Genomic DNA, 25,961 nt, shown 5'->3' on the forward strand with positions numbered 1-25,961 from the left:
TGAACACATAGTGGCTTAATCCATGTGAGGGAATGAAATTAATCATGACCAGTCATCCCCTCCAAACCGACCAACTGGCAACTACACCTTTAATACAGTGAGATTTAAAAAATAACCAGACCAAGGATCTGCTATAGCTAACACCTGCCAGGGAGAAAAAATGAGCCAAGCCAAGTGCTTTCCAGGGCTGGCCAGGGCCTTGAAGGGCTGAAATGGCAGTTTATCTGTGGCTTTTGCACGGAGGCTTGTACCAGGAGTCCTTCTGCGTGCAGCATGTCAGCAAGCCCCGCCGCCCCGTGGGGGCTGGGGACTGGGACCTCCTGAGCAGGGCTACAGTGGACTGCACACAATACCGCACAGCATACCCTCCTCCAGGCACACACAGGGACATGGGGGCTCAAAAGCATCCAAAATCTTGAGGGCTAAGAAGCCACAGCTTCAAGCAGCCCCCTTTTTTTGTGGGAAACAGGTGGTTATCCTTTGAGTTTTTAAGTATCTCTAATCTTCAAGGATGCTCTTAGGATCCCACCTGGCTAACTCGTGTCCCTCATTTCTCTGGCCACAGCGTGGCTGCTAGGACCTACACCAGCAGCAGTGCCCGCTGATTGGTGGCTGGAGGTATTAAGAGGAGGGTGCCTCAGTGAAAGCTTTCCCGGACTAAGAATTGGAAAAACTGACCCAAGTCACCAGACACTCTCAGCCCTTGCTCCTTAGTCTTTGAAGTGGATGTAAATGCACCCACCACGATCCCTTTAGTCATCTGGTGGTCACAATAAAAATAAGAAAACACACAGCTTCCCACTGCATTGGTCTCCCATGGGTACTGTAATAAATCACCATCAACCAGTAGCTTAAAGCAACAGATAAATTACTCTCTCATGGTCTGGAGGTCAAAAGTATGAAATTAGTACTAAAAGGTCAAAATCAAGAAATGAGGCAGCCACGCGCCTGCTGGAGGAAGATTCTCTAGAAAAGACTATTACCGGCCCGACAGGTTTCTCTGTTTCCAGTCCCTCTCAGCCTGTCTCTTATAAAGACACTGTGAAAGACTTAGGCCCATTAGACAACCCAGAATAATCCCATTTATAATTCCTTACACTAATCTAGCTGCAGAGACTCTTTGCAAGTAAGAAAACATTTACTGGTTTCAAAAGTCTAGGCTCTGCTATCTTTGGGGTCACTGCTTGGCCCACAACATGAATCAATCACATTCAAGTATTATTGTTTTCTTAAATCTCATCATCTCAGCTAGAACAGACAGCCAGTTCACTCTTTATAAAGCTTGTGAAAGCTTTCAAGGTATCATGCATGGAACAAATAGCTTCTCTTGTTTTCATTTAGAAAATAAAAATCCCTTATTCTACTCAGTCTTCAGTTCCTAGCATTAGACTCCTTGCAAAAATTAAAACATAGTCAAGTGTTTCATTTTTTAAATTTCTAAAATAGCTAGGCCTTCTGTTCAGAGAAGGAGGATCTGCATCCTAAATGCTTCCACTATCAACTGCCAAGTGCCTGCAGTGAGTGCCATTTGTAAAGCATTGTTAGCAACAGTTCAAATACTTCCAGAATCCAATGTCAGAGGAGCTACGCAGAGCAACATTCCAATGATCTCCAGATGGATGCCTGAGAACCCCTTGTAGTCAGGTCGATTCATCTCAGTGACAACCACGGCTAATCTCAAAGGGCTGATAGGGGCAGACATGGGTAAAATCATCCACTTCTACAGGAAGTGCCTGTTGAGATTGTACTATGTATCAGATGACAGTGCTCCCGTAGCAAACAAAATAGACAAATCCCTGACAACTTAGAAGTTCCATTCTAGTTGCATCTGATCATCTAATCAGCAAGCAAACAATTATCAGTGCTTAATTTTTATTTTTATTAGCACATCTTTGTAGTACATAATGACTATGCTTATCATGGGGAGAAGGCCCATGTACTGAAGCACATCTCAGGAAGCAGGGAAGGGACAGTGGTGGGTGTTCACATAGTGGATGAAGTGGCTCCTCTGTCCTAGCAGCCTTTAGCGCAGACCCAGAGGATATGAGGGCATGAACCATGTGGGCACCATGTCCATGTTTCTCTAGCTGTGCTAGAAAATGAGATGTCCTCCAAGGCTAATAGAGTCATGTCAAAAGGCCCCAGGAGTCAGCTTTCCAAGGCTGTTCACTGATGAATTTAAGACAACACAACCACCAAAGGAAATATGAGGGTCATGGATCACTATACACCTAATATCTATTTGTTTTCTATTTTCTCTGAAAAATGTAGGAATCAATAGTAATATTCCTAAAAATAAGAGAAGAAGGAGGAAAAATTCTCTAACTCAAGAACAACAGAAAATAACAGAATTAGCAAAGTGTGCTAAGCCACAATGTAATACCTTATTTAAGTGGGGTCAACAGTGAATGCAAAAACTCACTGAGTAAACCCTGTAGGAAAAAAGATATACAATGGCACATAATGCAGCAAAAGAGATGTCAAGCAGAGGAAATACCTGGCAGATACCAGGCTTTGGGATTCCGGATATGAGGCCATGTGGAAGGCATCCTTCCCCCCCCCCCCCGCTTTTTTGTGGTACTGGGGGTTGAACTCAGGACCCTGTGTTTGCCAGGCAAGCGCTTATTCTACTGAGCTATCTCCCCAGCCCTCTTCCCCTTTTCTTCATAGAAATGCTTAAGCTTAATGCAACCACAAGAACCATGGGATTATAGGATAGTGTGAAAAATAGTATGCTTTCGAAATGGCAATGTTCTCAAAAGGATGAAGAGAACTTTTCGAATTAAAGGAGACTGATGAGATATGAGAATTCAAAGGACATACTTAATTTTAAATGGATCCTGAATTAAAGAAAGAAACAAGGAAAGAAGGAAGAGGAAAAAAAGAAAAGAGCTACTGAGGCTGGGGTTCTAGCTCAGTGGTAGATCATTTGCCTAACTGGAACAAGGCCCTGGGTTTTATTCCCAGAACTGTAAAGAAAACAGACTTTTTAGGTCCTTTTTATGGACTACTTAAAGATACTTGCCGTCAGTTGACTATTTCAAGGGTACGACAACGATGGCCTGGTCATAAAGGTCAATGTGCTTGTTCTTAAGCAAAATATGCTTATGCATTTTAGGAGTTAAACATATGAATATCTCCAAAAGGTGCAGCAAAAAAAAAAAAAAAGTTTAATTAAAAAATGTAAAAAACATACATATAGGGGCTGACAGGGAAGAAAGGGGAGAGAGAAAACAAATGTTCCAAGTGTTAATTGGTGAGCATGCTGTTGATTGTACAATTCTTTCAATGTTCTGAACGTTTTTTTTTCTTTTTTTTTTCCAAGAGTAGAAAGAAAATATCAGGAAAGAAAATACAAGGGATAAAAGGCCCTGACATGGGAGCATGCTTGGAGCAGCCAAGGAAAAGCAGAGTTCAGAGTGGCCCGAGGTTAATAAGTGAAGACTGCGAGGCCAGGTGGGGGAGGGGAAGCAGCCATGGGAGGTTTGGGAGAGAGCAGGGACTTCTGCTTCCCAAAGATGACTTTTTTTTTTCAGAACTGGGGATTGAACTCAGGCCCTGGTGCTTGCCAGGCAAGCGCTTATTCCACTGAGCCATCTCCCCAGCCCATGACTTCAGAGCTAGATGGAGAGGTACTGGAGAGGGAAAGGTGAACTGATACAGGAGGACTGGACGAGAGACTGCTATAGAAGTCTAGGGAGAGGTGTGTGTGTGTGTGTGTGTGTGTGTATGTGTGTGCACCAACTCTCCAAGATGAATACAATAATTATGTGTAACATATGCCAATTTAAAAAGGAACATCCGTGCATTGAGAATACAAACAAATAGGTTGGTGAAAAATGGTTTTAAAACTCGAGGGATGAGTAATGGGAGCCCAGACTCAGGTGGCACCTTTGTCAAGTTAATAAGCAAAGCCATGGAGAAGGCAGGAGTATCAGGACCACGAGATCGCACGCCCAAATGTGCACACTGAGAGGAGACGAGGAGGAGGGTTCAGATGACTTTTTGGGTTCACAACCTGATTCAGGTAGGTGACACCAGAGCAGTAGTTTTTTCAACAAAGAGGACAGGAAAAAGAATGCTGACAGTGCTGCAAAAAAATACACATCCCCCTCACTTTGGAATATCTCCTTAATGTTTTATTAACAGGCACCAGTAATAATTCAGTCGAGTAAATTGTCATGGAGAAGAAAGAAGAAGAGCGTAAGAATCCATGAAACATAGCCCGTCGGTGTCTCACCGGGGACCCTCACCCAGCTCCTCCCATTTGCTCCCAGCTCTTCATTCAGTGTCACACGCAATTAGAATCCGCAACATCCTTGATATCAAGGTCAACCTTGGTAGTTCATTTTGAATGCTGTGTTTCTAAGAACAATATGAAGGGGATAAAAATAAAATAGAACACTCATCTCAGAACATTTTACAAATCTTATCTAATTAATCCTCACAACACCCCCGGAAGGTATCATTATCCATGTTACTCCTGGAGAAACTAGAGAACACTGTTTTGAAAATTCCCCCTTTGTAGTACTCCTCCCACCGAGATCTCTGCTCCTCCACCACCACCAGCAACTCAGGCTTCCAAGGAGAGTCACAGCTTCATTCTCTCCCCGACAGGACAGGTGTTAATATATCCACGATTTTAAAAGGGAAACAAGATTTTAAAAATGATGTTCAGTGTCTCATCTGGTCACAAAATGGAACCAAGGACAGAGCCTTCTCTCCAAAACACACACACACACACACACACACACACACCCGAAATGATTTTCTTATTTTCCCTGAAGAAGATCTAATAAGAGATAACTGTTAAGGTTCTACAGAGTTGAGTAAGTTTAATATATTCTAAAGCCAAAATTTAAATAGTTGGTTGAGTCATAATATTCGTCTCAACAAAGACAAAGTATATAAACCAGGACCATGATTTCTATCCACAAAGCCTCATGCACTCCTGAGGGCCTTAAGGGGGCTGACAGGATTGGGGATATGATGATCATTGGAGGATTAAGCTATGCACGAGCTTATTGCTCAGTGGGCTGCTGGGAGGTGAAGCCAGGTTGGTGGAGCTGGGTTCCTGGGGGCATGGCCTGGAAGGGTTCATCTCCCTCCCTGTCCCCTGACCTTCTTTCTGCGTCCCGAGCTCTGCTTCCTGAGCTCTTTCTCCTGTTCAAGGTCCCTCTGATGAGCAGCCCTGCCTTACAGCCAGCCCTGCCTTACAGTCAGCCTTGCCTACCACTGACTAAAACCTCTACAAACTGTGAGCCAAAATACGCCCTTCTCCCTCATTTTCTGGTGTTGGGTACTGTGTCTCAGCCACAAGAACATAACTAAGATGCGTAGTTGTGCCTGCTCCAACCTACTGGGAAAAGGAATGTTTAACAGTGGGCTGGGAAAAGGAAGCGTCCTGGCTCTCTGCAGATGTGAGCAGCTTCTTCAGGCCTAATGGGGCTCGAAAGACCCACAGAACATCACAGCCATATTGAGAACACTGTCACTCCCAGAATGGCAACAAGCCAGCACCAGCTGAAGGGACAGGCACAGTCTGCTCAGACTCTAATAACGTGGCTGTCACAGCCACCGGGGCCCCTGGCCTGGTTTTCAAAACAACCCAATTTAACCCTAATTGCATCCCCTAGGCTCTGTCTAAAATAAGACTTTAAAAAACAGGAAGATACATGTAGGGCTCCGTAAGGCAGAACACAGCCTTACCTTCCAACCCCATAAGCACACTCTGGTCAGGAATGGAAAACGTGTAGGAAGCTCAGCTGAGGAGCCCCCAGCTTGAACAACAAAATCTCTTCCCTGTTGTGAGTGGGATACTGTACTCAAAAATCCAACTGACCAGCCAAATAGCTCAGTGGATTAAAGCATCTGCTTAGGCAGAGCTCAGTGGCCGGGGTTTGATCCTTGGCCTGCTGTGCCACCCCTGCCCCCAGAGGGCGCTAAAATTGAGGCTGAGCACTGTAGTGTGCACCTGCAATCCCAGCTCTTGGGAGGCTGAACACATGTGAATCACTACGAGTCCAATCTGTGTGGTGAGACCCTGTAGACCCTGTAGACCCTAACTAGAAGAAAAAAGAAAAATCCAACTTATAATGACTACAAGCTGAAGCTAGAGAATAATAGGGATACAGAACAGGGATGCAGCCTCTCCAGCTGGGTGAGTAAGCCAGATGAGTAGACAGACAGACAGAGATAGAGATACAATCAGTTTTTCAAAATTGGAGGGTTTGAAAGGAAGAAAGGGGCACTTTCAAAACCCCATTGGGACAAAGGTCTATATCAATATAAACTTGGGTAAACTGGTCACTAAGGATGAGTTTTTATGCCTGGGTTTTCAAATCCGTAAAACAAGCTTCCCAGGTGCACTGTGGGAACATGAGTTGTTTAATGCACAGCATCAATCCTAGGAGGCGCGGAGCTAGCCCTCTACAAATGTGGAAATCAAGCTCCTACACAGACAGATATCTGGGCTGCTAACTTTGGTCTGTAACCCAGTCAGCAGACCAAACAGAAAAGTGAATGTGAAGTAATAGCCTGTGAGAAAAAAGGTGTGCACCATCACGCCACACAGGGCACAGGGCTGACCCTCGGGCCTGCCAGGTACACGGGACTCTGCGAGAACTCATGTGTTCCACAAGCCTCGACAACTCTGTCTGTCATCTGACCTCGTGAGACTTTGCCTCAAGTAGGCTTGGCAACTTTACAGCAGATGAGCTTATGATATCCAGGGGAAGAAATTACATATTGCCGAAAAATGAAAGGAAAGCATTTAAGTATCTGCAGTATAATTATTAGATGAGCCCATCCTTCCCCATTACTGCTTACCCCACAAGGTCTACCTCTCAGCTCTTCCCTGGTCCCCTCTGGAGCACCACAAATACGATCCTCATTCCGCCTTTGCCTTCTACAAGCAACAGCACTTTCAGGATGGCATCTGCAGAAACCAGGTGGGCAGGGCACGGTGCTCTCCAGGCTGTGCACACCTCCCCTGTGGCCGCTCTGGTGAGATCTGCAAACCTCTCCCCTCCGCCCACCACACAGCCACAGAGCAGGCAGTGTGTATGTTACCAGCTTGCTTCTGCTTCTATGGCAGAGCCGCTCCACACAGGGTCTGTGCTGCACAGATTTGGTCCTAGATAACAATTCAGAAATAAAACTCAGGATGCACAAGGCAATTCATTAAACCATCACATTCACAAAAGCACAGGAACTAGCATCTGTAGAGTACAGAGAAATTACCAGCTGGAGCAGCTTCTCCAAATTTTTTTCAAGGTTCTCCACAAAGTGAAAGGAAGGATGGGATGGAATAAAAAAGCCAAACAGTCCCACTCACCCTTCAGAGTACATGAAGCTAACAGGACTTAGCAGTCAGGTGACTTTCATGCAGGTTTCTAGAGAGATGGAGACATGACATCTGAACATACACTGCCATGTGTTTGGTAAACACTAAGGCTGCATCTCACCATGGCAACACGGCAAGTGACAGGGAACCGGGCAGTTGTGAGTACCCACTAACCTTTCCAGCAACAGCAGGACAAATGCAACAGCTCCGACCAAACTGAATTAGTCGGTCACTGTCCTCCATGTCCTCCTCCATTAAGCTACTGCCCACCTTTTCCTTCTAGTCCTTCGGAGACCACTTTGCATCACATTTTTGCTAGGCTGAAGTCATTGCACCAAACACCATTTGACTCCTAGTCTATGTTATCACTGAGGGAAGAGATTCACAAATTAAGACAGTAAGGGTCCAGGAAGTTCTCAACTTGCCCAAGGTCACAGAGCTTGTACAGGTAGGCACAGTGACCAAAACGCAGGCACTATGAGGCACTAGGAACTACTGTGTCACATACCAAGTTCAAATTCTCCCAGGACCAATCAGGTGACATGGACGAAGGTAACGGGTATAGGCCAGTGAACAGGATCCCATAAATAAAAGGCAGCAGTGACCCAGGCGGAGGCTGGAAGTTGCCATGAGTGAATGCAGACTCACTGAAGGGTTTCAGCATTTCAGACGTATCCTCAGTGGACAATTCTCTTCTTGCTTCAAAACACTTCATTGCTTCATTTTCTTAAGCACTGATGCTCCTCAATGCACAATGAGGCTATGTCCCAGTTAACACACACCACCACACCTAAGCTACCAAACACACTGACTCAGCAACACAGCACACGGTCGCACGCGGCAGTTCCCCCCATGATCACAGGGCTGACTGGCGGCACCCAGAATCATGAGAATATCCTACCCCACAGCAGTAGCCTGGGAAAAGATCCAAACTCAAAATGCAGTGTATGTTTTCTCCTGAGCACATATTGCTTTTGTACCATAGAAAAGTTGATCAATTGTTAAGTTGAGCACTGCATGGCAGGGACTGCCTATAAGCACCAGGGGCTGCTACGGGTGCTGGGGAACCAGCGATAAGTGAGATGGACAGGCCTCTGCCCCACGGACCTGAGTTCCAACTTTCTTCTCCACTGTGTAATTGCCCCATGTCCTAGACTGTTTTCTGTGTACCTCACCCTAACTAGGCATGGTCTTCAATACACCCTGGGATCTACCTGGCATCAATCATACCTTTCTACTTTGTCCTTCAACCTTGCTTTATTTATAGTTGCTACCTGGCCAGGTTTTACATTTTGATAGCTATAACTTACTATTATGGAAGGATCCAACCTCAAGCACTATTCCCGAGGTGTAAGGAGCACTCTCCAAGCATACCTGGGATGTAATTATGTGTCACATTTGGAGCACAGGTAAGAACATCAGAACAGGCTGAGTCTCATGCAATAACACAATCATTCATTCAATCAATACACATTTATAGAGCCTTTCCTGTTGTGTATCAGGCACTATTTTAGGTTTTGTGAATACATACATGGAAAAAAAATAGAGCTTGTTGTCCTCTTGGAGTTTACAGCACAGAGCCAGTACTCTTCTCTGAAACTAGTACTACATCCCACCAGCGAAGTGGCATGTGTGTTTTTAGTCAGCGCTGAAACAAAGAGGGGCCTGGGAGGCACAAGGAGGAGAAATACACCTTTTCCCTGCCAGCACTGGCATAGCGGACTGTGTGTTTACTACCTCAAGACTCCAGGAATCAAACGGAGGAGCGAGGAAAAGGATGGGAAAAGTAAAACAAAAAGGAAGAACACAGGCAGTGTGGCAGGTGCTCTGTGGTTCTCATCCACTCCAATGTTGGACGATGAAACAGAAGCACTAGACCACTGCTGCTCCACAGTAAAAATGCAGTCTCTGAGTAGCGGGCCAGCCTCCAGCTACGTACTGGGTTCCTATTGAGGACAAAGGATGCTAGGTGCTGCAAAAGATCATTAAAGGGTGTAATGAAGTGGCTTCCTTTGGGACCTTAGTATCTAAGCACAGTCCAGCTTCTGAGCTGGCATACGTCACAGCCACATCACGCACAAAGCACGGATGTCATCATTACATAAACATTCTCTAAGTGGTAGTCAATCTACTAAGAATTAGGGATTGTGGGAAATTCTCAGTGGCTGTGGCTGCCTTCAGGAAGGATATGAAGGTACATTTAGTTTCCACAAAAGGTCTTAAAGGTCCCTCTGTCTAACTGGTAGCTGATAAACTGATACTGAGCTGTATATTTTTGTTTGTAAACAAGTATGTATTTTGACTCTTCAGGCTTCCTGCAAGGTTAAAACAAAACAAAAAGAGTGGCAGGATTTCAAGATGGAAGGGCCTTTGGGAACAATGTAAGCTAATGCTCTGATCACTGCAGGAATGCCATCTGTATCTCTCCAGCCAAGTGGGCACCCAGCCACCCTGAGCTGATGGTCTGATGAGGCAGCCCACGACAAGCCCTGTGTCCTTAGAAAATCTTTCCTCTCACACTGAGCCAAAAGGTGCCTTGCTGGAACTGCTGCACAGCAGTGCCAGGTCTCCTCTCCACACATAAATTCCACTCAGCAAGTGAGCTGTCCTGGATGCGACAGACCTCTCATGCCTGGCCGGCGCTCAGGAAGCCTGACCTGGAGCCCCGCTGCAGATGGAGAGCTGACTCAGGGCTCCACACAGCCTGCCCCCAGGGCTTGACTATGAAAGGAACAGAATCTTCCGCCACCATATTTAGAATCCCTGTGTGCCAGCACTCAAAAGAGCACTCCCATCACTCCAGACTCTCAAACCCCGATCACAAAGAAGGAACAGAGAAGAAATCTGACCCACACAGCTAATGGGAGAACAAAAGGTGAAGGGATGCAATATGGGCTTCATATGAACAGCAAAAATATTTGGATTTCTATCATTTGTAATATTAAGCCATCATTTGGGGGCACACTACCAGAGACAGCTAATTCTAGGCTGCCAACCAGATAAGCTAATTAATTATTTTATTTTATTTTTATTTTATTGTGGAACCGGGGATTGAACTCAGGCCCTTGTGCATTCCAGGCAAGCGCTTATTCTACTGAGCCATCTCCCCGGCCCCAGATAATGTAATTTAGAACTGTCTCAATGTGTGCAAGGCAAGACTTACCACTACTACATTCTTCTCCCTCCCTATTGCTCCTCGCTGGGGTCCCAGTCAAGACATTAGTGCTGGGGTTTTCCAGGATAACTGAAAACATCATACTACACCAATATCTAAGCACACATGCTTATAGCAGCACAATCTATAATAGCTAAATCTGAACAGCCCAAATGCCCATCAACTAAAGAATGGATGTGGTATTTTATACAATGGAGTATTACTCAGCTATAAAGAGGATAATCACAAGGCTTTGATAGGTAAATGGATGCAACCAGAGATGATACTCCTAAGGGAAATAAATCAGACTTGCACGTGTAGACGTCATATTGTATTCCTAGTATAAGAAACTGAAAGAGCAAGTAAGAGCCAGAGGTGCAATAGATATTGTGGAAGGGAAAGAAACTGCTCAGAAGGAAAGAACAACTAGGATGGGGAAAAGGAGCAAAGCAAGGGAAAAAAAAAAAATATATATATATGCACAAAGATAGCTAAGGTAATTGTAGTGTTAATTTCTACTAGTTCATTGAAAGGAATGGTTTAAGTTTATATTGTTTGATCAGCTTTGCATGCCTATATCTCATAATCTGGGCAACTATTTTAAAGAACAGTATGCAATATAATAAACATTGTTAATTTGCTATCATCATGTTTTGAAATGCTGGATTTTTAAAATTGTTTTTCTTTCCTCTTTAGAATAAAAAAAGACAGTGCTGGAAACCTCAATGGTAATCTCCCATCAAGAATTAGCTACTGAACACCTACTTTGGACAACTTTCATCCACTTTTGTGACAAAAGTCGCTACTTAGAAGGCTTATTTCCTCCTTTTCTTAGATCTGAGTAGACCGTATTTAATTCAGTATGGTCAGAATACTGCACTCCCAGGAATGGGTGGACGTGACGTGAGCCGCTGCAGGCCCACGATGTAGGCCTCTACTCTGACCTTTCCCCCAGCTACATGTTGGCACCCGGGACAACCTCAAAGGTCATATGTGAAAGGTTCCCCTGCATCCCTGAAGGACTCCATGGAGCAGATCCTCTTCCCAAACTCTTGGTCTATGAGTGATAAATGCAACTGCATTGTATTCAAATCACTGCACATGTACTTGGCAGTTGATTTCTCAGCAGCACTGCAACTAATCTATCTTCTGTGTCTCGCCCACTTATTCTTTAATAAACCTTTCTCAAACACTCCATTCCATGTGTTGAGGGAGGCACTGGGGAAATAAAAGTGACTAGAGAAGTGCACAAGGTCTACAGAAACCAGATAATAAAAATTCAATATAAATGATCTCATGGCAGTGTGGATGGCTTAAATTAGTTACAACAGAAAGACATGAGATTGCATTTGGAGCCCTAGTTAGTCTACAGCTAAGCTACTTAACCTCTATGTGTTAGCATCTTCCCTTATAAGCACAAAGCATATTCCACCCTGTTTCCCAGTAGTATCAGGTAGATTAAGTTGAATAAAACCATGTATATAAACTACTTGGCCAACTATTAAGGACTTCGTAATTTCTAATGAAATCCATTATAATTGTCCTAATCCAAGACCAGCATCCTCACTGATGTTCCTGCTTAGAATCTAATGGATTCTCCATGTTGATAAGGGTACATTTCCTCACTGGGAATTTAGATCGGTCATTTCCTTATTCAAAATTGTCTATGACTCCTAACTGTTTAAATAATGAAAGTCAATGTTTAGCTTAGTACAGAAGATATTCCACCATATGGTCCTCCATTGAGCCAGCTCCCCAGCCCTTCAATCCATATTAATCTTCCTACAATTTCATGGTTTTCTTCTTCCGCACACCTCATGTTTCAGCAGCACCCATCATTCCTACCATGTACGACACTTTCTTATCTCCTTGATTATGTTATTTTTCTCTGTCTGATTTTGTCCTTCCCCATCTGTCCAAGATTGAATGCCCTAGGTTTTCCAAGGGGAAAATACACCCAGTTCTTTACATCTTTTCTCTAAAACACACTTCATAATGTCACCATCCTCTGCACTATGATAGCATTTCCATTGGTTCTCTCTTCTTCCCCACCAAGAACTTTGTTGGAACAGCACCTTTGTGTTGAATAACCAACTATCTCTAAGAGGGAAATAGGAGAATTTTGTGAAGACATGTGATAGATCCACAAAAGTGTTTAGAAAAGAATTCAATTCCTTGTGATTGGGTTAGCAAAAACAGACGAACTATAAGAACAGCAGAATTCTCTAGCTAGAGAGGAAAAATTCATATACCTTAAGGCTTTTTATATTCAGATAATGCTTTATAAAAACTATCATATAGAGCTTCCATATTGAAAGTCACTTTTATACCTATATAACAATATATTTATAATAAATAAAATCCTGTCAGCAAAAGAATAGAACCAAAGTTCAAAGCCAATAATTTATTCCCTAGTCTTTTCTTCTTCATAGATTTCAGTACGTACTTACTTTAGAAATCTCAGAGAAACAAATACATAAAACCACCTCGCCGATACCATCCAATGCTTGAATGTTAATATTTTTAAGAAATTTGCCATGAACAGCAAATTTTTCATTAGTTTATATATAAGAAATAAAGTGTATTACTAAAAAATTATGTAAGGTGCCCTATCAACCAAAAGTTTAATTCTATTTTTGTCCTCAGGATTCTAAAAACAAACAAACAAACAAACAAAACTGGGCAGGGATACTAAATACTTGACATATCTTCTAATTAGATAAAGCAAGTTGCATTATATCAAGTTGCAATATATCCACAAATATTGAATTCACAAAGTCTGTTACAATATATGCAGTGTAATTCAATTTCTTTTTTAAAAATGTATTTGGTGCAAGGTTTCACTACTCAGTTCAGACTCACAGTGATACTCTTTTGCTTTCTGCCTCCCCAGCACTGGGATTACAGGCTGTGCCACCATGCCTTGGCTGAGTAGCCAGCTCAGCACACCCGAGGGCAGGGCCAGTGCAGCATGGGATCAAACCCTGGTCCTTGTGCTTGCCTAAGCAGGAGCTTAGTCTGCTGAACTATCTCACTGACTCTTCTGCCATGCATTTTTAAAACAAATTATAATAAAACCCAGGAAGAGTTGCTCAGGAAATTTTCCATACTGAACAGAGAAAAAATGAAATGAAATCAGTCTATGAGTACAGGGTGGAGTATGTAAATGTAAGTTTTAAAAAAGATTTTAAAATTGTGAACCCTTTTAGATAACTTAAATATTTTATCCTGTAAATAATAGCATATAAAATAATTTGTGGCAACAAATATTATGAAGCTCTAATATATTCAAATATATGAATCAGAGAATGTTTTCTAGAAACTATAATAAATTGCATCATTATGAGATGAATCAAAATTTACAGAATTCAGTACAAATCATTTATTAAGAAAGCAATATGAAGGGCTGGCCAATTAGCTCAGCAGATTAAAGCGCCTGCAAGCAGGTGCAGGGGCCAGGGATTTGATCCCAGCGCCTGCCATGCCAGCCCTGCAATTGAGACTGGGTGTGGTGGCATGCACCTATAATCCCAATGCTTGGGAGGCTGTAAACAGGTGGATCACTGAGAACCTGATCTAGTACTGAGACCCTGAACACCCTGTAGACCCTTCCCTAAAATTAAAAAAAAAATTTAAAAAGAAAATAAAAAAGAAAAAGGAAAGCAATATGAAACACTGAAATGTGTACACAGAAGTCAAACTAATCATCCAACATCAAGCCAAATACTTATAAGATATGCTACATGGAATAAAGACATTTTCTCAATAAGCGTCAAAGTCATCACATAAGTCATTCCACCAGTGTCCTCATTCTGTACATTAAAGCTAGGGTCATATTTAAAGGCAGCTTAATGTAGACTGCAGAATACAGAGGACTCAGATCTGGTTGAGGCCCTGGGGCAACCGAAAGACACACAGCCCTGGCAGGCCCTGGAGCACGCTTACCTCCAGAAGTGAAAAGCGAAGAGAGGGCTACAAGGACTGCCTGGGCTGGATGGGGTTGGACTCAGGCTCCTTGGAGTGAGACTGAAAGTTAAAATAACGTCATTCCAAGTGGGAGAAATGATTGCAGTAAAAATAGCATCGCTCATTGCATTCCCTTTAGTCGGGAATCACAGCGCCTAGATTATCAATACCACTAGGTAATCATCTAATCACTTGCACCCTTGCCCGCTCTCAAATACAGAGGAAGTGAGAGGCTTTCTGCTGAAATTTCCATTTTAAAAACTACAGCTGCCATTTTTTTTTAGCCTTTTTCTTCATACAAAGCCACTTGGCAGGTATCTTCAACATATGATTTTTACATCAAAGAAAATCCAGTGGCATTTTATATTGAGTAAACTCTCTTCCAGATTAAGAATCAATGGTAAATCTGTAGCAGAACTAAAGGGAAGGAGTTATCAGACTATGCAAATAAAGATTCAGGTTAAATACTGTAGTTTCTAAAAAGCAAAGCGGCTAACAGTTTCATATAAGATAGATACATTTTAAAGTACTTTTGAAAGTCTTCCTTATAACAAAAACTTAATCATTCTTTTTTCTAATCCTCAGGAGAAATGATTCAAAACAGGTTTCTTGTGCTTATATTCATAAAAAAAACTTTAGAAATATTTCATGTAGCTAAATATTACTCTACTTTCTAGAGCTTGGCCTTGCCTTGCCTCCCTCCTTTCTTTTCCTTAAGTACTGGGGAGCAAACTCAGGATCTTGTGCTTGCCAAACTGAGCTATCTTGCTGGCCCTCCGGAGGGTTTTTTTTTTAAATACACCTACCCACAGATCATTGTAAAAGCTCTCCAGCCCACACCAATACTGCCCAGTTTCCAAATGTGTTCAGCAGCCAACTCTCCACCACTTATCCGTGGGGAACTGAACAGTCTATTCATCACCTTTTTCTTTTGATTCTATACTTTTCCTCTAATAGGGAGATAACAAAAAGTAAATATCATACAAGAATTTTAGTCATAGATCTATCAAAATATTGAAGGTGGTACTAGTCAATTCTCAACTATTTTTATATAGCAAAAATCAAACTAAAAATTAGGTATTATACCCCCATTTCTTAGGCTGAAGTAATAGATACTATTGTTTCTTAAACAACATTCTGCCTTTCCATGAACAATGCTTTATACCACATCACATTTTCCCACCTTAGAAAAGGGGGTCTTTGGATGGGGGTACACAGCATCTGTTTCAAGCTGGTTGGACTTTTATTAGCAACACTGGTCCAAACAAAATATGGGTTTATAATTCTTTGCAAAGTCTTAAGGCTAACCTCATTTCTTATTATATGGATAATGGAGAGTTGGCTCTGTCTTAAAATGAAATACAATACTATTGCCCAAAATACTTCACTTTACACAGCATTTGATAAAATTTGATAACTCCTCGAGTCATTCTCTTGTCTGGTCCCAGCCCTTGGTAAACTACGGCATTGGCCGCCATATGCATTCGGTGCACATTAAACAGCTGCTGCTCTTATTCATCCTGTCCTAGAACTTAGCAGCTCATTGGAAAGCCCTCAGGAATGTCCACTGACACATCTGTCATTTTAGCTAAGGACTGGATGGACTTCTCTATCCCTTCTGGCCCTAAAATAGGCACACATAAGCACGACATCACTCCTTGTCTCCAAAAGGAATCATAGTGTGTACTATGAAGGATCTGTGAAGCAAGGTCTATACTTGCACTGCATTAAGAAAGAAAAAAAAATCTATCTTCTTTTTTAGGAACTGGAAAGCCAGGCATAGGCTATGCAGAAGTCATAAATTTCTGTATAGATTAATCGCTAATTTTTGAAATACTTATTTGATATCTCGCATCTAAGATTTGTTTCTGAAACAAGAATCAACAGAAATGGCCTATTATTGTTGTCATATTAAATGTGTTCATGTGATACTCAATAGGTATAGTATGTGTATAATAAAATTACCTGAAAAAAAAACCCGTAATGTCTCCTGAGAGAACATCCAAAAGCTACTCTAGACATTTGGTCCATGAGTTAGGACCCTTAATCAGTAAAGTGATCTATAATAAATGTGCTTCTAATAAAAATCAGTGATTAAAGTTTTCATTATAACATTTCTCTGCAGTGGTTAGAAGCTGAAATTACTCAAAGACTAGCCATTTCCATGAATGAATATAAAGTTAGCTATGTCTACTTAAGAGTAATTTTACATTTCAAATAAAATGTTCAAAGGAAATTACATGTTGATACTCAATGACATTTAAGAGTAATCTTGTCTTCTATTTAAGTTCCTCGAGTGAAAATAATAATCTATTTTAAGAGATAGTAACATTCATGAATGTAAAGGCTAAATGGGGCAGGAGGTGGCCTGACACAAAATAAACTCCAGAGAAACCCTCTTTTCAGCAAACACCTATGTCTACTGTCATCATTGGCAAAGTCATAAAACTTGCGGCACACCTCAGTCTTGTGAATTATGAAATGGAACATTTGACACAACCGAGTTCATATTTTAGAAGTTACTTTGAAGAAGGTCTTGTTAATGTGGGCAAGATGCTAAAAGTGAAAGCAGGTCAAAGAGGCTTACATATGAACGATACCTACTAAGTCCTAAGCAAACCACACTCTGCGAGCAGCATAGCTGAACCCCAGTGGCAAAAGCCACGCTGTGGGGAAAGCCAGAGCTCTGGACGGCTCTGTGCCCCTTCGGAGTGCTAGGCAGTGGGAGGAAGCAAGAGAAGGCACACCGACCACTAAAACCTTCCGTATGGACTGTGGGGTGGAATGCCAGGGTGGGGCGGGAGTGGGAGCAAAAGCAGAGCAGCGCGGAAATGCTGCCTGCACCTCTGGCTAGTGGCACATCTAGCACACAGCTCGAAAGAGCCTCCAACTTTTTATAAGGAGGCTCCTCATTTGTGTAACGTCAGTGCACAATTCCAGAGCGAGGGATGACTTTCAAAAGTCCTCCCTTCGGAACGTTGTACATTTATTATTTTATTAATGGTGGCAACAATTTCTCTTGTATGACGTAGCTATGGAGTTCGAGAAGAAGAACTGATGAACTGATGCTCACAGGCGGACACAATCCTCCTGCAGCCTCCTCCTGGATGACAGTTCATGATGAGATTGGGGAATCATGGTATAAAGATTTCACAGACATGCAATATCTTATCTGTGCCGTCAGTGAGAGAAAAGGGTATTTCTATTTTTCTAACAGATGAATATTTTACTGTTTATTAGTTGAAGTGCCAGCACAGACCACTCACAGCTTCTGCATCTTTGACTAACAGATTTAAAATAAAAATTTGCTGACACTTCCTGCCTCACAGATGTCTAACTTCTGCGCCACAAATTAGCTGTGGACATTTTCACGGAGCTACACTGAACCAGAAGGCAGTGAGATGAGTTAATGGGTAAAAAAAAAAAAAAAAAAAAAGCTAAGCAAATATAGAGCTCAACTAGGTAAACACGTTGCATGCAGTAGCTGGAGACTGCAGAGAGGATTCTAAATAGACTCCAGTTCATTAATATTCTGTTGCACTGATAAAACATGGATCACATCTAATGACTGTCACAAATAACCCTTCTCCTGCACTCTAATCCATTGTAATGTTTTCTATTCTTCAATGCAGACAGAGGCCTTTCTATAGAAACAGGCAGCATAAGAATAAACAAACAGAAGGAGACAAGGACAGATACACCATGGCCTACTGCTACATTCTTTCACAATGAGCTGTTAAGATGTTTCCAGAACTGAGGTTTAGTAACTTTAAATATGCAGCAGTGCATTTCCTGTGCCTGCAGAGTAAAATGCTGGGTCTGGGTTTCCACATCAGCTGAAAACAAATGCCATGCATTTAAGACATGTTTCCCCACCTCACACTGCAGCGCTCTGAGGCTGTCAGTACAAACAAATGCTAAATAGCTATTGGTCGCAGGAAAGCGAGTGCCATGCAGAAAGCATTAAAATATTAAAGACAGACAATACTTACTCCAAGGTCAGCCCCGGAATCTGTAGCCTTTCCCGCTGGGCTTTCATGGTTGTTATATGTTAGCACACTCTATTGTAACCATGACACACGTCCCCTGCTAGCACAGAGAGCCAAAAGCAACCTCTCTAAAGGACTGGACTACCAACCTCTCGAGGGGGAGGGGGATCGCGCAAGTTTGGGTCCTTCCACCTCTAGCGTAATCAAGAGCTGTCAGCGGCTCTCTTCAGGTTAACGGCAGTGCACACTGCACTGATTTCGTGAGGGGAACGAGGCTTGCAGCTCTGCATATCAAGTAATTGGTTTCTCTCTCTGCCTTTTTTTTTTTTTTTTTTTAAGAAAGTCGCTCTACTCACAGACCCACTTTTCACCTCAGTGAAATGGTGAGTCCTTCTCAGGGGCAGGTGGGGGAAGGGGAACAAAGCAAAAGCCTCCTACTTAAAAGAGTTTCTCTGTGCAAACAGCAACTGCCCCCACCCTTCTGTGATCCTAAGGGGCAGGATCCGGCCATTCCGAGAAGCTGCGCTTACTTCCCCCTTAGAGTTAACACAATCACTCATATTCCATAGGAGAAGAGGAATGGTGCTGGATGAAAATAATTAGATTTTTTTTCTATATATGGCAATCATCAGAAAGAGGACTAAACTAACCATGTAAGTATGGGGGAAGTTGAACTTTGTTCTGAGACACAGATCTGTTGAACAAGCAAAACCCTACGAGGGGAAAATACTAAGGAGAAACACAAGAGACAGGAGCTTGTATTTTTATTTTTGAAAAGCTGATTTTTAAGAACATCTTGATGCTCCATACTTTATAAAAGCAATCTAATATGAATTAGGGAGGAAAGAGACAACATATATTTTAAAAGCCTGAAAGTTGCATCGTGTATTTATTCAAAGGACACAATTTTTCACAGTATTCATAACTTGGAACTAAGAGTACTTCCATTGTCGTGTATGAAGAACGTATCTGACTCACTTCCTCTGATGCATTTTAAAATACTTCAAAATTTGGCAGCCACAGGTTTGTCAAGAAGAAACACTAGAACAAATCAGAATTTTATTACAAATCTAAATTTTCAAGCACTACAAGAACTCTCTCTCTCTCTCTCTCTCTCTCTCTCTCTCTCTCTCTCTCTCACTCTGTGTGTCTCTGTCTCTCTCCCTCCCTCTCTCCCTCCCTCCCTCCACCACCAGGTCCAAACTAGGTGAAAGGGTAATGTTTACATATCTACACTCCAAAGGCAATAAGGTAAAATCCTACTTTTTCACAGATGAAGAGACTGAGGACACAGTAATTAGGTGCTGGTGTGTTAGCTCCTAGGGCCTCGGTGGGCAGGGTTACCTGGTGCAACAAGGCTATGGCAATAAGGCAGAGGAGGCTGAAACTCAGCTGCCTTCTGCTTCCCCTCTATTTTTCCCTTTTTCATAGTCCCCTCCATTGTGTGTCCTTCTAGAGAGCTGTTGCTAACTCTAAAAGGGGCCCACAGGACAGTGCAGGTTTATGTGACTTCCCCGAAGCCTTTCCTAAGCCCTTACCTGCTAACTGGCTCTTGATACGCTAAGGTTCACTAGTTACCAGCAGTTCCTTATGAGTGGACTCACAGAACTAACCAACCCTCCTATATTTCAGAGGCAATAACACCCCTGGAAATATTGTCACTGCCTAGTCACTGCCTTCATCAGGAGGCAGACAGAGATGAAAAAACTTGTAATTCAGTGTTAAAAAGCCCAACAAGAAGACAGAGTAAAGATATTATGGAACACAAAGTACGAGGGGTCAGCAGAGAAAGGGAAGAGTTGAAAGCAAGAATGTCAGCAGCCAGGCTGGGATAAAAAAACAAACAAAACCCATCCGTTATGTATGCTAAAAATAAAGCTAAAATCTCAAATTCTTTAATCTTTTGAAGGTGATCTATCTCCATCTCAAGGGAGACAACAGAACATAATTCAGTAGGCTGCTACACATGGATCTTCACAATGGAAACTGCAGTCCCCCACTGCCAATGGGTACGGGAACACTTGCAGTTGGATTCCCTTTTAATACTCCTAATTTCACAGACCCCCATCCCCTCGCCAAGCAACTTCACCCTCGCAGCCACGAGCCTCTGAACCAGGATACAGTGGCTGTTTCAGCTGGATTAAGTTCTTCCTAACTGATCTCCCCACATCCTCTCCAGGACGTTCTTCCCTTTGTGAGCCACATACATTTCAGGGTGATCTCAACTGGAATATGTCATCTTTTTCTCCAGAACCCTCAAACCACTTCCTTCCTGCTCATAGTATGCACCAAAAACTTAGCACACTTGGCCTAAAGTTGGATAACTGAGTATCAACCCGATCAGTAACAATATCTACTAATACATATTTATTCGTACCAATAAAACATATCAGATATTTGACAACTTGAGCTCAAGAATAGGAGGAAGGAAGCCAGTGAGGGTAACACTTGAAAGATGTCAGAGAACGATTTCATTAGAAAATTGATCAAGCATTTACTCTGATGAACTTCATCTCCAGCATGGAGACATGCTGCTCTTTATAGGACTATCCCAACTGGTAAACAGAAAGGATGACAGCTAAAGCACTTCACCACTTTTCACCCCCTAATACTCCAGCAGGTATAGGCCATGATCATACACAACTGCCGACTCTATAAGAAATAGTCCCAAGGGCCGGGGAGATGGCTCAGTGGAATAAAGTACTTCCCTGGCAAGCACAAGGGCCTGAGTTCAATCCTTGATTCCGCAAAATAAAAAAAAAAGAAAGAAAGAAATGGTCCCTGGACATTGTGTTTCACAAGGTGACACATGAAGTAGTCTTTCCAGAATGTCACACTGGGGCTAGGGAGATAGCATGGGGGTCTAAGTGCCTACCCGGTAAGCAGAAGGACCTAGGACCACATGCCATACTGCCCTGGAATCTGGGTGCACTTCGCAGGCCACTGAAACTAGGTGTGGTGGTGCATGCCTGTAATTCCAATGCTGGGAAGCCAGAGAGAGAAAGATCACTATAAGTCTGAACTGCGTAGTGAGACCCTGTACCAAATAGAGAGAGAGAGAGAGAGAGAGAGAGAGAGAGAGAGAGAGAGAGAAGAGAGACAGAGACAGAGAGACAGAGACAGACAGAAAGTGCAAGCCCCATCATCTCTGGATGTAACCATGGCTCAGTACCAGAATATCAGTTTACAGAAAATGTAGGGACCAAGAACACATGGAACAGTATCACAGACATGTGGCCGGCAAAGTTTAGATGTGAAAGTCAGAACAGATGGATGGTTTCCTAAAGGTTTTTAGGGAGTGGGGGGAAGATAGAAGAGACACCTACAAATTAAAATATAGTAGACTTAAGAGATAAAAATTAACTACACCACAGGAACTTTTCGTGGGTTATGACAGCAAGTAAGCTATAGATAATGAAATAGTTAAAAGATAAACAGTATAAAGTATATGTCACACACACATACGTTACACCTTAAAGAGATTATCATGCGTGGGGGTATGGATATCTGATGAAATTCAGTAACTATTTTAAGTATAGTATTAAACAATGAACACCTTTATGTTCCAGGAATACATATGAAAATATTCACAGGTGAAATAATGTGTAAATGTTGCTTAAAAATCTGGGGAGGAAAAGTTAAGACATAAAATAAAACTGACTGAGGGTTACTATTTATTAAGCCCAGATGATGAACAGATAAGGATGCACTGCACTATTCTACTTCAGGATACATTTGAAATTTTGTCTAACGAAGATTAAACAGTCTCACCAAGCTCCCAGAGCTCGTATGACTGTCACACATTCACCCTGGACTGCCTCTCTCCATCCACAGCCCTCATTTTCTTCTCATATGCCAAGCACAACGCTGCCTGAGGACCTTACTGCTCTATTACAGTTTGGTCCTTAAATGTTTCTCTGAGGCCCATGTGTTGAACAGTTTTCAGCTGCTGGAAGATGGTAGAAACTGTAAGAACCTGGGCCTAGTAGAAGAAAGTTAGGTCACGGGGCTCATGCCCTTAAATGGGCTATCGAGATCCTGGCCCCTCCTCTCTCTCTCTCTGTTCCTGGCTTCTAATGAACACCACCACTCTAGCACATGCTCCCTCCACCACATTCTGCCTCACCACAGGCTCAAAAACAATAACATCAGCTGGCCATGCAGTGAAATCTTCAAAACCACGAAGCTGAGTAAATCTTCCTTCTGCTGGATTTGGCAGGTGTTTTGTCACACGGAGTGAAAACTGACAAACACATGCACCCTTCCTTGGGGCTCATCTCTGCTGAGAGGCCCAAGGGTCCTGCTCTCGAATTCCCTTGACAACTTTCCTGACCCCCTACTTGGACATGTAAGATTTCTAAACAGCATTTCTTTCCCTGCAACTCGATGTGGTTTCTCGGCACTTTTCATTACCTGATGTATCTTGCATTTATCTGTTCTCCCCTACAAGAGTGCAGGCTTCATGAAGGCACTGTGCACAGAGGAGAGGCCTGAGCTCACACTAGAGGAGTAGTGTGTGCTTTTGGTGGGGACGGGTGGAGAGGCCATTGACTGAAACTCTCCAGGATGACTGAGAAGACGCACACCCCGCGAGGCTGCAGGGAAGCAACCTCCAGTTCTTACAGGAAGGCTGCACCTACGACCCTGTTGATGATGCTGATAAAGAGTCCAGGCTTAAGTCTGGGTCTCTCCCTGTATTCCCTGGGTTCCCAATCCAGGCTGGGCAATATCTGGAGATTTTTGGCTTCACACTGTGGTAGGGCAGGGAGATCGATGCCACTGCATCTAGCAGGTAGAGCCCAGTGTGCCGTTGCCCACCCTTCAGCACAGGAGCTGTCCCTGCAGCCACTGCAGCCCCCACACAGTGGTGCAGACCTAGAAGACCCTGCTCTAGAGACAGGCTCGATTTCAGCACTGAGCAACAATGACCAGTTTGATTCTCATTTCATTCTACTCAGATAAGAGAATGAAAAGGAGAGGTATATAGGCAGACTTTTGTCCTGCTTTCTGGGGGAATGGCTTTTTATAGCTCGAGCCCCAGAAGCACCTTTAAGTCACAGAAACCTAATTTCCAAGGTCTCCATGCCATACACAAACAGAAACCTAGATACCAAGTTCTGCAAAGCGAGATGACCCAAAGTACATGAGAAATAAATGCCATGGTTCCTCTGAGGCCAGAGCAAGAAAGGCTATCTTGAGAGTGACATCCGGCCTGTGTGCCTGAGGTGCAGCGTTGGATGGGGTTTGAACCTGAGGGATTTCACCTCTCAGATGAAATCTAAGACACAGCGCTCCCAATTCAGTATTTCTCTTTTCCTCTCCACATTTTGCTTCTATAGAAATAAGTAAGCAGGAAGACAAGAGTGAAAACAGCGCTCATTTTGCTTGAATATTCAGTTATCTATAGAATCCTCAAAGGGAAGCATAGTTAAGTTTTCAGGGAAGGTGGCTGTGTGTGCTCTCTTCTTTTATCATTTGCATAATCCAGTAAGAGCGACAGGAATGTGACATTAGCATTGCTATTCTCTCAGTAGGTGGTATTGTTCATTTAATAAGCTTCTACTAGGCTTTCCATGCTTCAGGTGTAAGTAGGTAAGGCCAAAAGACACATCTACAGAGTTCCTTAGTTGGGAAGTGTAAATAAGCACACAGTAAGCATGCATTTCTATCAACGGAAGTGTAGTCATAGGATGACAGTCATGAAACAGACAGCATCTTTGGATCAGGGCCTGGAGGGCTCCATGATATGCATGTGTCCTTGCAGGTGAAAGGTATAGCTCATGACAAGTCAGATAAGTGCGCTGTAGAGAGGGGTAGCTGCTGCCAGGCTCTGACGCTGAGCCAGCGCTGGCTCATGGACAGATGTCAAGAAGCGTGTGTTTGATGGAGTCATCGGCAAATATTCACCGAGCATGCAAACACTGCCAACATGACGAGGAGGCACAGAGATGAACGGGACGTTGGCTTGAGTCCTAAGGACTGTGTCGTGTGATTAAGGGGAGAGGGGTACAGTCAGAGTTTCAGAGGAATCAGATTCATGTCTTAAACGCCCAGGAGGTAAGTGGGGCTGATGGGGGCGTGTCTTAGTAGCTGGAGTAAGCTTCTCCAGCGTGTTAACGGCCTCACAGGGCAGGGCGCCCTGGGCTGCTATATGTGTTCATCCCCATGGAACACGTAGGAAATGCTTCCCGTGGGCCGGGCACTAGCAAAGACGACAAAGGCACAACTCTGCAAGAGGAAAAGAACAAAAGATCACACAGAGGATCTTCTCACCATCCCCGCCTTCCCTCCTTCTCCTGCTCCTCCTTCTTTTCCAAGCAACACCAAGCCTTTTCTCAGTAGTCAGAGGTTTTCCTTTTTTGCTGCCAACTACATAGTTTGCTCAAGATATTTTAAGATATCTAAGGTGTCAAACATGTCACTGGTGAATCTCTTCCCAAGAAACTACTAAAGACTGCTCCACATGAACAATGAAATCTACCAGTTAGGAGAAGAACTTCATGAGATGCAGGAGAGGGCAGCACACTCAGCAAGGCAAAGGGATGCACCAGGCTGGTGGAAATGATGGGGAAAGAGAATCCTAAGAAATCTGCTGCCAGCCCACAGCCAGGAGAGCTCACAGCGCAGCCTGGGCCGGAAAGTGGAAGGCCCAGGAGGAAGCTTCAAGAACACACATGCTGACAGATCACCTGTTATGTTTGATGGCATGGAAAGTACAAAGAAGGGCTTCCCAGATCTACTAGGAAATACAGGAAAAATTCACACTAGCTACATAAATTCTAGGAATGAAAAACATCACAATTATTAACTCTAGGAAAAAGACAATATTATAAAAGCAAATATTATCAGTGGGAGAAAAGAACACACACACAAACACACACACACACACACACACAGCAGCAGCAGCAGCAGCAGCAGCAGCAGCAGCAGCACAATGACCTCTTTAAGGATGCTGCAATCCCCAGAACCTATGACTACATTATTGTCCATGGCCAATAGGGCTTTGCTGATAAGATCAGGATGACAAGAACCTCTGGGCCTCAAGACAACTCGATCTAATCAGAAGAGTCATAAAGGGGAAGAGAAAGAGGAAGAGAGTGAGAGATGGAGACGTGGCAGAGGCAGATGCTGGGATGATGTGGCCAGGACCAAGGCTAAGGATAGCATCTAGAAGCTCTAAAACAGTACCACAGGCTTCCCCAGAGAGAAGGTAGCCTATCATGCTTGCCCCTTAAGACCCACTTTTGCTTCTGAGGCCCACAATTGTGTGCTCAGAGGCACCCAGAGGCATGGTGATTGCTCTCCATTTTTGCAATAGCTGTACTTCCAATCTAGCTTTGCAGATACCACTCATCTCCAGGTACCTGGCTTTGGGGAGCACTCACGCCATCAAAATTATGTTATTATAAGACATTACCTTTATGGTCATTTGCTATGGAATACAAAACCAAGACATATATAACTGGAATAATATAAACACCAAATACTGATTGAACAAATGCTATAA

General features: G+C 43.1%; 1 protein-coding gene across 4 annotated transcripts in view; it reads right to left on the minus strand.

The window, feature by feature from the left end:
- Window positions 1-25,961, minus strand: part of Mast4 (microtubule associated serine/threonine kinase family member 4) — a 587,536-nt gene that overhangs the window by 185,746 nt on the left and 375,829 nt on the right. Inside the window, exon 1 of one of the 4 annotated variants that reach the window (XM_023705222.1) lies at window positions 18,458-18,536. The exons of the other annotated variants lie outside the window; for them this stretch is intronic. Within the exon in view, the coding sequence (XP_023560990.1) occupies window positions 18,458-18,504 (47 nt within the window). The 5' untranslated portion in view covers window positions 18,505-18,536. Of the gene's footprint in view, window positions 1-18,457; window positions 18,537-25,961 lie in introns of those variants that run through there. 4 annotated transcript variants of the gene reach the window in all.

This window comes from Octodon degus, unplaced genomic scaffold (assembly GCF_000260255.1).
Source record: "Octodon degus isolate 3935 unplaced genomic scaffold, OctDeg1.0 scaffold00001, whole genome shotgun sequence".
Lineage (NCBI taxonomy): Eukaryota > Metazoa > Chordata > Mammalia > Rodentia > Octodontidae > Octodon > Octodon degus.